Source organism: Mirounga angustirostris, unplaced genomic scaffold, assembly GCF_029215605.1.
Source record: "Mirounga angustirostris isolate CCGP_5_RB_7025 unplaced genomic scaffold, mMirAng1.0.hap1 SCAF_11, whole genome shotgun sequence".
Lineage (NCBI taxonomy): Eukaryota > Metazoa > Chordata > Mammalia > Carnivora > Phocidae > Mirounga > Mirounga angustirostris.
The window spans coordinates 75,683,698-75,698,493 of NW_026991719.1; the positions used below are offsets into that span (position 1 = coordinate 75,683,698).

General features: G+C 38.3%; 1 protein-coding gene across 1 annotated transcript; it reads left to right on the forward strand.

The window, feature by feature from the left end:
• The first annotated feature begins 7,740 nt into the window (after positions 1–7,740).
• On the forward strand, positions 7,741–9,627 carry LOC135361946 (hsc70-interacting protein-like). Its single transcript, XM_064574325.1, has one exon. The coding sequence runs from the start codon at positions 7,814–7,816 to the stop codon at positions 8,921–8,923; it is 1,110 nt and encodes a 369-aa protein (XP_064430395.1). The 5' UTR covers positions 7,741–7,813; the 3' UTR covers positions 8,924–9,627.
• The last annotated feature ends 5,169 nt before the right edge of the window (positions 9,628–14,796 follow it).

Consider the following 14,796-nt stretch of genomic DNA (forward strand, 5'->3'; position numbering starts at 1 on the left):
ATTCTGGTTTTCCTTTTGTTGTTGTTGTTTTGTTTTGTTTGTTTTTGTTTTTATCTTTCTTTATTTTTTTTTCTTTTTCTTTTTTCTGTCTTTCCCTTTCTTATCCCACTGCTTCAGGTCTTTTCTGATTTGTTTAGAGTATATTTTCTGGGGACGTGGTTACTCTGCTAGCATTTTGTTCTCTCATTAATCTATTCTCCTCTGCACAAAATGACGAGATGGAAAAAATCACCTCAACAAAAAGAACAAGAGGTAGTACCGACTGCCAGGGACCTACTGAATACGGACATTAGTACGATATCAGATCTAGAGTTCAGAATCATCACTTTAAAGATACTAGCTGGGCTTGAAAAAAATATGGAAGTTATTAGAGAAACCCTTTCTGGAGAAGTAAAAGAGCTAAAATCCAACCAAGTAGAAATCAAAAAGGCTATTAATGAGGTGCAATCAAAAATGGGGGCGCTAACTGCTAGAATAAATGAGGCAGAAGAGAGAATCAGTAATATAGAAGATGAAATGATGGAAAATAAAGAAGCTGAGAAAAAGAGAGATAAACAACTACTGGATCACGAGGGCAGAATTCGAGAGATAAGCGATACCATAAGACGAAACAACATTAGAATAATTGGGATCCCAGAAGAAGAAGAAAGAGAGAGAGGGCTAGAAGGTATAATGGAGCAAATTATAGCAGAGAACTTCCCTAATTTGGGGAAAGAAACAGGCATGAAAATCCAGGAAGCACAGAGAACCCCTCTCAAAATCAATAAAAATAGGTGAACACCCCGACATCTAATAGTAAAACTTACGAGTCTCATAGAAAAAGAGAAAATCCTGAAAGCAGCTCGGGAGAAGAGATCTGTAACCTACAATGGTAGAAACATTAGATTGGCAACAGACCTATCCACAGAGACCTGGCAGGCCAGAAAGGACTGGCAGGATCTATTCAGAGCACTAAATGAGAAAAATATGCAGCCAAGAATACTTTATCCAGCTAGGCTGTCATTGAAAATTGAAGGAGAAATAAAAAGCTTCCAGGACAAACAAAAACTAAAGGAATTTGCAAACACAAAACCAGCCCTACAGGAAATCTTCAAAGGGGTCCTCTAAGCAAAGAGAGACCCTAAAAGCAACATAGACCAGAAAGGAACACAGACAATATATAGTAACAGTCAGCTTACAGGCAATACAATGACACTAAATTCCTATCTTTCAATAGTTACCCTGAATGTAAATGGGCTAAACGCCCCATTCAAAAGACACAGGCTAACAGACTGGATTAAAAAACAAGATCCATCGATATGCTGTCTGCAAGAGACTCATTTTAGACCCAAAGACACCCCCAGATTGAAAGTGAGGGGGTGGAAAACAATTTACCATGCTAATGGACACCAAAAGAAAGCTGGGGTGGCAATCCTTATATCAGACAAAGTAGATTTTAAACCAAAGTCTGTAATAAGAGATGAGGAAGGACACTATATCCTACTTAAAGGGTCTATCCAACAAGAAGATCTAACAATTGTAAATACCTATGCCCCTAACATGGGAGCAGCCAATTATATAAGGCAATTAATAACAAAAGCAAAGAAACACATCGACAACAATACAATAATAGTGGGGGACTTTAACATCCCCCTCACTGAAATGGACAGATCATCTAAGCAAAAGATCAACAAGGAAATAAAGACTTTAAATGACACACTGGACCAAATGGACTTCACAGACATATTCAGAACATTCCACCCCAAAGCAACGGAATACACATTCTTCTCTAGTGCCCATGTAACATTCTCCAGAATAGATCACATCCTAGGTCACAAATCAGGTCTCAACCGGTACCAAAAGATTGGGATCATTCTCTGCCTATTTTCAGACCACAATGCTTTGAAACTTGAACTCAATCACAAGAGGAAAGTCAGAAAGAACTCAAATACATGGAGGCTAAGGAGCATCCTACTGAAGAATGAATGGGTCAACCAGGAAATTAAAGAAGAATTTAAAAAATACATGGAAACCAATGAAAATGAGAACACAACTGTGCAAAATCTTTGGGATGCAGCAAAGGCAGTCCTAAGAGGAAAGTATACAGCAATACAAGCCTTTCTCAAGAAACAAGAAAGGTCTCAAGTACACAACCTAACCCTACACCTAAAGGAGCTGGAGAAAGAACAGCAAATAAAGCCTAAATCCAGCAGGAGAAGAGAAATCATAAAGATCAGAGCAGAAATCAATGAAATAGAAACTAAAAGAACAGTAGAACAGATCAACGAAACTAGGAGCTGGTTCTTTGAAAGAATTAACAAGATTGATAAACCCCTGGCCAGACTTATCAAAAAGAGAAGAGAAATGACCCAAATTATCAAAATCATGAATGAAAGAGGAGAGATCACAACCAACACCAAAGAAATACAAACAATTATAAGAACATATTATGAGCAACTCTATGCCAGCAAATTAGATAACCTGGAAGAAATGGATGCATTCCTAGAGATGTATCAACTACCAAAACTGAACCAGGATGAAATAGAAAACCTGAGCAGACCTATAACCACTAAGGAAATTGAAGCAGTCATCAAAAATCTCCCAAAAAACAAAAGCCCAGGGCCAGATGGCTTCCCAGGGGAATTCTACCAAACATTTCAAGAAGAATTAATACCTATTCTTCTGAAACTGTTCCAAAAAATAGAAACGGAAGGAAAACTTCCAAACTCATTTTATGAGGCCAGCATTACCTTGATCCCAAAACCAGACAAAGACTCCATCAAAAAGGAGAATTACAGACCAATATCCCTGATGAACATGGATGCAAAAATTCTCACCAAAATACGAGCCAATAGGATCCAACAGTACATTAAAAGGATTATTCACCATGACCAAGTGGGATTTATCCCTGGGCTGCAAGGTTGGTTCAACATCCACAAATCAATCCATGTGATACAATACATTAACAAAAGAAAGAACAAGAATCATATGATCCTCTCAATAGATGCAGAAAAAGCTTTTGACAAAGTACAGCATCCTTTCTTGATCAAAACTCTTCAGAGTATAGGGATAGAGGGTACATACCTCAATATCATAAAAGCCATCTATGAAAAACCTACAGCAAATATTATTCTCAATGGGGAAAAACTGAGAGCTTTCCCCCTAAGGTCAGGAACGCGGCAGGGATGGCCACTATCACCACTGCCATTCAACATAGTATTGGAAGTCCTAGCCACAGCAATCAGACAACAAAAAGAAATCAAATGCATCCACATTGGCAAAGAAGAAGTCAAACTCTCACTCTTTGCAGATGATATGATACTTTATGTGGAAAACCCAAAAGACTCCACCCCAAAACTGCTAGAACTCATACAGGAATTCAGTAAAGTGGCAGGATATAAAATCAATGCACAGAAGTCAGTGGCTTTCCTATACACCAACAACAAGACAGAAGAAAGAGGAATTAAGGAGTCGATCCCATTTGCAATTGCACCCAAAACCATAAGATACCTAGGAATAAATCTAACCAAAGAGACAAAGGATCTATACTCAGAAAACTATAAAATACTCATGAAAGAAATGGAGGAAGACACAAAGAAATGGAAAAACGTTCCATGCTCATGGATTGGAAGAACAAATATTGTGAAGATGTCAATGCTACCTAGAGCAATCTACACATTCAATGCAATCCCCATCAAAATACCATCCACTTTTTTCAAAGAAATGGAACAAATAATCCTAAAATTTGTATGGAACCAGAAAAGACCCCGCATAGCCAGAGGAATATTGAAAAAGAAAAGCAAAGCCGGCAGCATCACAATTCCGGACTTCAAGCTCTATTACAAAGCTGTCATCATCAAGACGGCATGGTACTGGCACAAAAACAGACACATAGATCAGTGGAACAGAATAGAGAGCCCAGAAATGGACCCTCAACTCTATGGTCAACTCATCTTTGACAAAGCAGGAAAGAATGTCCAATGGAAAAAAGACAGTCTCTTCAACAAATGGTGTTGGGAAAATTGGATAGAAACATGCAGAAGAATGAAACTGGACCATTTCCTTACACCACACACAAAAATAGACTCCAAATGGTTGAAAGACCTCAATGTGAGACAGGAGTCCATCAAAATCCTAAAGGAGAACACAGGCAGCAACCTCTTTGACCTCAGCCGAAGCAACTTCTTCCTAGAAACATCGCCAAAGGCAAGGGAAGCAAGGGCAAAAATGAACTATTGGGACTTCATCAAGATAAAAAGTTTTTGCAAAGCAAAGGAAACAGTCAACAAAACCAAAAGACAACCGACAGAATGGGAGAAGATATTTGCAAATGACATATCAGATAAAGGGCTAGTATCCAAAATCTCTAAAGAACTCATCAAACTCAACACCCAAAGAACAAAGAATCCAATCAAGAAATGGGCAGAAGACATGAACAGACATTTTTCCAAAGAAGACATCCAAATGGCCAACAGACACATGAAAAAGTGCTCAATATTGCTCAGCATCAGGGAAATTCAAATCAAAACCTCAATGAGATACCACCTCACACCAGTCAGAATGGCTAAAATTGACAAGTCAGGAAACGACAGATTTTGGCGGGGATGCGGAGAAAGGGGAACCCTCCTACACTGTTGGTGGGAATGCAAGCTGGTGCAGCCACTCTGGAAAACTGTATGGAGGTTCCTCAAAAAGTTGAAAATAGAGCTACCCTATGATCCAGCAATTGCACTAATGGGTATTTACCCCAAAGATACAAAAGTAGGGATCCGAAGGGGTACGTGCACCCCGATGTTTATAGCAGCAATGTCCACAATAGCCAAACTGTGGAAAGAGCCAAGATGTCCATCGACAGATGAATGGATAAAGAAGATGTGTTATATATATACAATGGAATATTATGCAGCCATCAAAAGGAATGAGATCTTGCCATTTGCAATGACGTGGATGGAACAGGAGGGTATTATGTTGAGTGAAATAAGTCAAAAAGAGAAAGACATGTATCATATGATCTCACTGATATGAGGAATTCTTAATCGCAGGAATCAAACTGAGGGTGGTTGGAGTGGGGGTGGGGTGGGAGGGATGGGGTGACTGGGTGATGGACACTGGGGAGGGTGTGTGCTCTGGTAAGCGCTGTGAATTGTGCAGGACTGTTGAATCTCAGATCTGTACCTCTGAAACAAATAATGCAATATATGTTAAGAAAAAAAAAAGAAGAAGAAGAAGAAGGTAGCGGGAGGGGAAGAATGAGGCGGGGGAAATCGGAGGGGTGGACGAACCATGAGAGATGATGGACTCTGCAAAACAAACAGGGTTCTAGAGGGGAGGGGTGTGGGAGGATGGGTTAGCCTGGTGGTGGGTATTGAGGAGGGCACATTCTGCATGGAGCACTGGGTGTTGTGCACAAACAATGAATCATGGAACACTTCATCTAAAACTAATGATGTAATGTATGGGGATTAACATAAGAATAAAAAAAAAAAGAAGGGCCATATGCACCCCAATGTTCATAGCAGCAATGTCTGCAATAGCCAAACTGTGGAAAGAGCCGAGATGCCCTTCAACAGATGAATGGATAAAGAAGATGTGGTCCATATATACAGTGGAATATTACTCAGCCATCAGAAAGGATGAATACCCAACTTTTACATCAACATGAATGGGACTGGAGGGGATTATGCTAAGTGAAATAAGTCAAGCAGAGAAAGTCAATTATCATATGGATTCACTTATTTGTGGAACATCAGGAATACCATGGAGGACATTAGGAGAAGGAAGAGAAAAATGAAGGTGGGGAAATCAGAGGTGGAGATGAACCATGAGACTATGGACTCCGAGAAACACACTGAGGGTTTTGGGTGGTGGATGGGTTAGCATGGTGATGGGTATTAAGAAGGGTACGTACTGCATGGAGCACTGGGTGTTAATTGAAAACAATGAATCATGGATCACTACATCAAAAACTAATGATGTTTTGTATGGTGACTAACATAACATAATAAAATTAAATTAAATTAAAAAAAACTTTTGTTATAAGAAAAATGCCTGTCCCTAACAATTTTCATAATGTGCCTATTTATTTTTAACACTGTTGCTTTAAGATTTACAAACTATGTATTGTCCAAACTGGTGTCCTATGAAACTGTAACTTTAAAAGTACAGCAAAACATAATTTACTATCATTTATAAGCCAATGATTACCATTTGTATGGACAGTGCTCTGCTAACTGAATAAGGTAAATAAGTATCTAAACATTGACCTTAACATCTCTGATATACTTTATGATCAATTTAGGAGGGAATAATAACCACAGTCACTTCTGAAATATTGTCATCAAATTACTAAAGCCAGTAGAGTCTAAAATTTCTAAAAAAATGCCTTATTAAAATAGATTGATGAGCTATATTGTGTCATGAGCCTGGATACCCCATTCTACATTTAATTTAAGGTATCCAAAAATATCATAGAGCTGAAAAGACATTCAAATGAAAAAATATATACTTTCCATTTGATTATTATAGTAATCTATCACATTGAAATAGTAATGCAGTGTTTTTTATCAAAGCATGGTTCCCACTATACTTCAAAGAGACAGTAAAATACACCTTATGTTTTACATAAATTTCCTGTCATCCACTAGGAACATCTATTTTTATAAGTTTACTTATATATTTAGGGTAGGGGGAGAGCAAAGTGGTATTATTAAAGTTGTAAAATTGTAAGAAAAGATTTGATGATTTTAGCACAATATTGACAACTATTTCTTCACTCTTAAAAATATTTTTTATATCTCTTCAACTCTTAATGTTATACACTGAACTATTTTTAAATAAAATAAGATGAACTTGCCTTAAAATATTCCAAGCTAAAGAAATGAGTGGGATAGATGAAACAAAATTAGAAAAATGTTAATAATTGTGGAAATTGGATTATAGTTACATGGAATTGATTATATTATTCTCTCTACTTTTGTGTGTATGTGAAAAATTTCTGTATGTGTACAGTAAAATTTCCAATTTTTTTAATCACAATTCATCTTATTTTCATGGGACTAATTTTAGTAATTATGGTATAGTGATGTGTATGAACTTTATGCAAAAACACATTTTATTTTTTCTGAATCCAAACATGAAAGAATATCTCCCTGTAAATGGCATTCTATGACAAATACATAGCTGCCAAAAAATAGGGTAAAATCAGCAAGATTTTGTGAAACCTATCCTTGAAGTAATTTAACTGATGGCTTTATGTCTCAAAAAGTAGTAGGAGAATATAAGGATAAAATTTAGGCATCTGTTCCCTGATATGAATCAACCAACTATTTACAGGCATGCTTCATTTTACTGTGCTTCACAGATACTACTTTTTTTTTTTTTTACAAATTAAAAGTTTGTGGCAACCCTGTGTAGAGCAAGTCTATCAGTACCATTTTTCCAATAGCATTTGCTCATTTTGTGTCTCTGTGTCATGTTTTGGTAATTCTTTTAACATTTCAAATGTTTTTATTATTACTAAATTTGTTATGGTGATCTATGATCAGTGATCTTTGATGTTACTACTGTAATTTGGGGGGGGCACCCCAAATGGGCAGGTAAGATGTTGAACTTAATAAATGCTGTATGTGTTCTGACTGCTCCACCAACTGGACATTTCCCTCTCTCTCCCTCTACTTTGGCCTCCCTATTCCTTGAGACACAACAACATTGAAATTAGGCCAATTAATAATTCTACAATGGTGCCCCTTCCACACGATCACGCTGAGCTAGTACCCGGGCTTGGAATCGGGCCGCAACCTCAGCCGCGCCTGCCACCTTTCACCGCCTCTGGACCATGGACCCCCGGAAAGTGAGCGAGCTTCGGGCCTTCGTGAAAATGTGTAAGCAGGATCCGAGCGTTCTGCACACCGAGGAAATGCACTTCCTGCGGGAGTGGGTGGAGAGCATGGGGGGTAAAATACCACCTGCCATTCATAAAACTAAATCAGAAGACAATATCAAGGAAGAAAAAACAGATAGTAAGAAGGCTGAGGAAAACATAAAGACAGACGAACCATCAAGTGAGGAAAGTGATCTAGAAATTGACAATGAAGGTGTGATTGAACCAGATACTGATGCCCCTCAAGAAATGGGAGATGAAAATGTAGAGATAACCGAGGAAATGATGGATCAGGCAAATGATAAAAAAGTGGCTGCCATTGATGCCCTAAATGATGGTGAACTACAGAAAGCCATTGACTTGTTCACAGATGCCATCAAACTGAATCCTCGCTTGGCCATTCTGTATGCCAAGAGAGCCAGTGTCTTCATCAAATTACAGAAGCCAAATGCTGCCATTCGAGACTGTGACAGAGCTATTGAAATAAATCCTGATTCAGCTCAGCCTTATAAGTGGCGAGGGAAAGCACACAGACTTCTGGGCCATTGGGAAGAAGCAGCACATGATCTTGCCCTTGCTTGTAAACTGGATTACGATGAAGATGCTAGCGCAATGCTGAAAGAAGTTCAACCGAGGGCCCAGAAAATTGCTGAACATCGGAGAAAGTATGAGCGAAAATGTGAAGAGCGAGAGATCAAAGAAAGAATAGAAAGGGTTAAGAAGGCTCGGGAAGAACATGAGAGAGCCCAGAGGGAGGAAGAAGCCAGACAACAATCAGGAGCTCAGTATGGCTCTTTCCCAGGTGGCTTTCCTGGGGGAATGCCTGGTAATTTTCCTGGAGGAATGCCTGGAATGGCAGGGGGGATGCCTGGAATGGCAGGAATGCCTGGGCTCAATGAAATTCTTAGTGATCCAGAGGTTCTCGCAGCCATGCAGGATCCAGAAGTTATGGTGGCCTTCCAGGATGTGGCCCAGAACCCAGTGAATATGTCAAAATATCAGAGCAATCCAAAGGTTATGAATCTCATCAGTAAATTGTCATCCAAATTTGGAGGTCAAGCATAATAATGCCCTTCTGACAAATAAAGCCCTTGCTGAAGGAAAAGCAACGATCACCTAATGGATGTCACAATAATACAAACCAGTGTACCTCTGACCTTCTCATGAAGAAAGCTGGGGTGCTGTGAAGAGAATCCCTACCCCTCTGCCCCACATGCAACTGAAACATTCTATAGTGGTTTGCCATTAGGGTAGTCATTCAGATAATGTTTTCCTACTAGGAATTACAAACTTTAAACACTTTTAAACCTTAAAAATATTTAAAAACATATTAAAAGGGTGTGTTAGTCCCTACATTTTTCTTTACTAATCATTTCAGTTTTTTTCCTTTGGATTAATTGGGCAAGGAAGATACTTCAGTGTGGAAGATTTATTGCTCAGTTTGAGTGAAATAAAGGTTTATTAGTGGGAGGCAAATATAACATTTAAATAGATGAAGTTTGAGTTGGAGATATGGTTTCTGAGGCATTTTGACTTGTCTTCTTAAATGCTTTATTTTTTAAACACAATTTATTTGGATAAAACCATTGGGACCACCAGTATTGCAGTAGGACCTGGGTAGGGACCGGAAGTGCTTGGCAGGGCAGCAGCAACCTTACTCCTTTTATATAGTGTGCACCCTTGTGCAGATGCATTTAAATCTTACACTGTGGTGAAGGGATGATTTTTATAATGCTGCAGTAGAATTGGATTACTTAGCTGTGTTCTTGTCTGATATAGAAAATAAATGTTTGCATTATTTCCACACACAAAAAATAAATAATTCTACAATGGCTTCTACGTGTCCGAGTGAAAGGAAGAGTCACATGTCTCTCTCTTTAAATAAAAAGCTTGAAATAATTAAGCTTAGTGAGGAAAGCATGTCTAAAGTCCGGATAGGCTGAAAGTTAGGCCTCTTGCACCAAACCATTAGCTAAGTTGTGAAAGCAAAGAAAAAATTCCTGAAGGAAATTAAAAGTGTTACTCCAGTGAACACATGAACAATAAGGAAGTGAAATAGCCTTGTTGCTGATATGGAGAATGTTTTAATGGTCTGGATAAAAGATCAAACTAGCCACATCATTCCCTAAGCCAAAGCCTAATCCACAGCAAGGGTTCAATTCTGTGTAGGCTGAGAGAAGTGAGGAAGCTGCAGAAGAAAAGTTTCAATTTGGTAGAGATCGGTTCATGAAGTTGAAGGGAAGAAGCCATCTCCGTAACATGAAAGTGCAAGGTGAAGCAGCAAGTGCTGATGTAGAAGCTGCAGTGAGTTATTCAGAAGATCTAGATCTAGATAATTAATGAAGACTAAACAATAGAATTTCAATGTAAATGAAACAGCCTTATACTGAAATAAGATGCAACCTAGGGCTTTCATAGCTAGAGAAATGAAGTCAGTGGTCGGCTTCAAAGCTTCAAAGGACAGGCTGACTCTCTTGTTAGAGGTTAATGCAGCTGCTAACTTTCAGTTGAAACAAATGTTCATTTATCATTCCAAAAATCCTATGCTAAATCTACTCTTTCTGTGCTCTATAAATGGAGCAACAAAACCTGGGTGAGAGCAGTTGTGTTTACAACATAGTTTGCTGAATATCTGATTCATGGTAAAGGTCAAAATACCAACATTAACAGGAGTTTAGAAGAGGTTGATTCCAACCCTCATGGATAACTTTGAGGGGTTCAAGACTAAGTGGAGAAAGTAACTGCAGATGGGGTAGAAATAGTAAGAGAACTAGAATTAGAAGTGGAGCCTGAAGATGGGACTGAATTGCTGCTATCTCACAATAAAAAATTTAATGGATGAGGAGTATCTTCTAATGGATGAGCAAAGAAAGTGGTTTCTGGAATTGGAATCTACTCCTGTGAAGATGCTGTGAAGATTGTTGAAATGACAACAGAGGATGTAGAATACGACATAAACTTAGTTGATAAAGCAGCAGCAGAGTTTCAAGGGATTGACTGCAATATTTTAAAAGATTTTATTTATTTATTTGAGAGAGAGAGAGCAAGTGAGAGAGAGAGCATGAGCAACAGGGAGGGGAAGAGGGAAAGGGAGAAGCGGACTCTCGGCTGAGCAGGGAACCCAATGCGGGACTCAATCCCAGGACCCTGGGATCATGACCTGAGCTGAAAGCAGCCGCTTAACCGACTGAGCCACCCAGGTGCCCTGACTGCAATTTTGAAAGAAGTTCTACTGTGTGTAAAATGCTATCAAACAGCACCACATGCTACAGAGAAATTGTTTATGAAAGGAAGAGTCAATCAATGCAGTAAGCTTCATTGTCTTAGTTTAAGAAATTGCCACAACTACCTCAACCTTCAGCAGCCACCACCCTGATCGGTCAGCAGCCATCATCAAGGCAAGACCCTCCACCAGCAAAAACATTATAACTTACTGAAAGCTCAAATGATGGTTTGCATTTTTTAGCAACAGAGTATTTTTAAATTAAGGTATGTACATTGTTTTTTAGACATAATGCTATTGCACACTTAATAGACTACAATATTGTGTAAACATAACTTTTATATGCACTGGGAAACCAAAAAATTCATTTACCTAACTTTATTGTATTTGCTTTATTGTAGTGGTCTAGAACTAAACCTGTGGTATCTCCAGGGTATGCTTATAGATAGAAACATCCTGAAGACTGTGAAACATACAATAAAATAGAAAAACATTGCCCCAACTATCAAAAAGTTTTCAGATCAGCAGAGGAGAGAACATTAACATATACCAAACTACATATAGCTGAAAGCTGAAATGCCTGGTCCAAGTAGTAATTATAAAGGAATTTATCAAAGGGAGAGTTTTGCCAAGGTCTCACATAAGAAACCAGAATTGAAATGGTCTTTTAAAAATGGCTAAAATTTGGACAAGCAGGAAAAAATATGTTGCATATAAAGAGTTCAACATAAGCAAAAATATAAAGAAAAAAGTCAGCTTGGCATGTAGATATTAAAGAAAATATGAAGCCTAGAACAAAGGGCACATGTTAAGAAATAATAGTAATGACAATAGTGATAATAATAATAGCAAACACTCTGGGCAAAGCACTATTCTCAGTATTTTCATGTATTAACCCCTATAAATTATATATTACTAATAATCATCCAATTTTGCAAATGAGGAAACTGAAGCACAGAGAGATTAAGTAATGTAACAAAGGTCAAGGAGTTTATAATAGAGCAAGTCTTTGAATCCAGTCCAGTTTCAGAACATATGTGCTGGGGCGACTGGGTTATTCAGCCAGTTAAGTGTCCACTTTAGGCTCAGGTCATGATCTCAGGGTCCTGCAATCAAGCACCACATCAGGCTCCCTGCTGAGCAGGGAGCCTGCTTCTCCCACTCCCTCTGCTCTTCCCCCACTGCTCATGCTCTCTCTCTCTCTTTCTCTCTCAAATAAATAAAGAAATAATCCTAAAAAAACAGATGAATGGCTAAAGAAGATGTGGTATATATATATACAATAGAATATTATGCAGCCATCAAAAAAATGAAATCTTGCTATTTGCAATGACGTGGATGGAACTAGAGGGTATTATGCTAAGTGAAATAAGTCAATCAGAGAAAGACATGTATCATCTGATCTCACTGATATGAGGAATTATTAATCTCAGGGAACAAACTGAGGGTTCCTGGAGTGGTGGGGGGTGCAAGGGATGGGGTGGCTGTATGATAGACATTGGGGAGGGTATGTGCTATGGTGAGTGCTGTGAATTGTGTAAGACTGTTGAATCACAGATCTGTACCTCTGAAACAAATAATACATTATATGTTAAAAAAAAAAAGATGGAACAGAAAAATGGAGGGGGGAAATCAGAGAGACTATGGACTCTGAGGAACAAACTGAGGGTTCTAGAGGGGAGGGGGTGGGGTGATGGGTTAGCCTGGTGATGGGTATAAAGAGGGCATGTATTGAACAGAGCACTGGGTGTTATACGCAAACAATGAATCATGGAACACTACATCAAAAACTAATGATGTAATGTATGGTGATTAACATAATAAAATAAAATTTAAAAAAAACACATGTGCTGACTCCCAGGCCATACTGCCTACTGGGAAAAAAGACTTGATGAGTAGTTTGGGAGCAGATAATGAAAATCCGACAGAGGACTTTCCTCTTGATGCTAACCATATTGGTTTCTGACAGACAAATAACATGGGGAAAGAACTGTGGCTATACCATGCATTCATAGAACTAATTTCTGATACCAAAGCTGACTTCTCTCCCATTTTCATTTCAAATGACCAGTACTTTATTGTTCAGCCTAGAAGTTGAGAGTTAACTTTTGCCCTCTCAAGTCAAAGAATCAGAAAACTGTGGTACTAAGTCTAAGCAACTTGGCTGAAAGCACATAACTTTGTGTTGGATCAGAGAACTAAAATTCCAAAGACTCTTGGTCTCAATCCTACACTTCACATAGAAATATACACTTCTTTCGTTAGAACTATAATATAACTCTATAGACTGAAAATTGCAGTACTTTTAATTGGATCCCAGCCATCCATCTTACATCTAATGTCACAACTCAGTAACTATTACACAATAATTCACAGCTTATTGTGTTTTATTGCACACTAAGCAGATGAAAACAAATAGTGCAAACATCTTTAATAATCTTTTCCATTATTGTTCAGCTTGATATACAAACTCCACTGTTTATTTAATACTTGGAGTAAGTGCTGACACCCAGAATAAAGTTATAGAATCCAAGATTACGATTATTAATACTCTCTTCTCCTCATACTTTTCCTGTTACATCTGACTTTCACACCAGACTAGTTCTCAGGTCTGTTGTTGACTGAAACAGATGAATTTCACTACTTCATTATGTACTAGAAGTGTTAATTTATCTTCCCAAATCTCATCCCTTAAAGTCTGGAATTAATTTTTGTAGAGCATAAACCTTTTGAACTGTCATATCAGAACGACTTTCCTAAACTCAGATGACTGTCTCAATTTGCCTGAGACTTTCCCAGTTTGGGCACTGGAAAGTATTGCATTCAAGGAAAAGCTCTCAGTCCCAGGCAAACCAAGACAGTTGGTCACCCTAGTGTCTGGCACACCTTCTAAAATATTAGAGAAAAACATATGTGCTGTCTCTATATAAGTATCTGTGCATCTATATGTTGTTTGATGAAATAAAATGAATATGTGCAGGTAACAGAAAATGAATAGAATAGGGCGCCTGGGTGGCTCAGTCGTTAAGCGTCTGCCTGTGGCTCAGGTCATGATCCCGGGGTCCTGGGATCGAGGCCTGCATCGGGCTCCCTGCTCCACGGGAAGCCTGCTTCTCCCTCTCCCACTCCCCTGGCTTGTGTTCCCTCTCTCGCTATCTCTCTCTCTGTCAAATAAATTTTAAAAATTAAAAAAAAAATGAATAGAATAAAAAAGTGAAGCCCATTTAGCTTTCTGGAGAGACACATAATCTTAGCATTTGAACCCCTTTCCACTTGAAACAGAAGTGTACCTTTAAAAAATAATAAGTGAACCTTCTGCCTAAACCTGATATGATCTGTTGTTAATCAGCTATGATAAAAGTAAAAACACTTTCTAGTAACCCGTCAAGTTGTAGTAATGCTGCTAGCATGCTGTGTCAGGGAAGTAGGATACCAATTTATCTGAAAATCTAACTAGCTCTTAATTTAAAACCAATTGTGCAACACAGAATATCTGTATTGTAAAGCACTGGCTTGTGACCCATTGTCAGGAACTACAACAGTTCAGAAATGTTTTCTTTTATTGCAACAGAAAACCCAGTACTAGCATTAAAGCAAAAAGACTCACATTTATTATTAAGGTATTCTTTATGGAAGCCATAATTTTACTAAAAGCAAAGCAGGGAAAAAAGAGGAAGCTGATATTTGAGTAAAATACCTTCTTCTAAGATCCTTA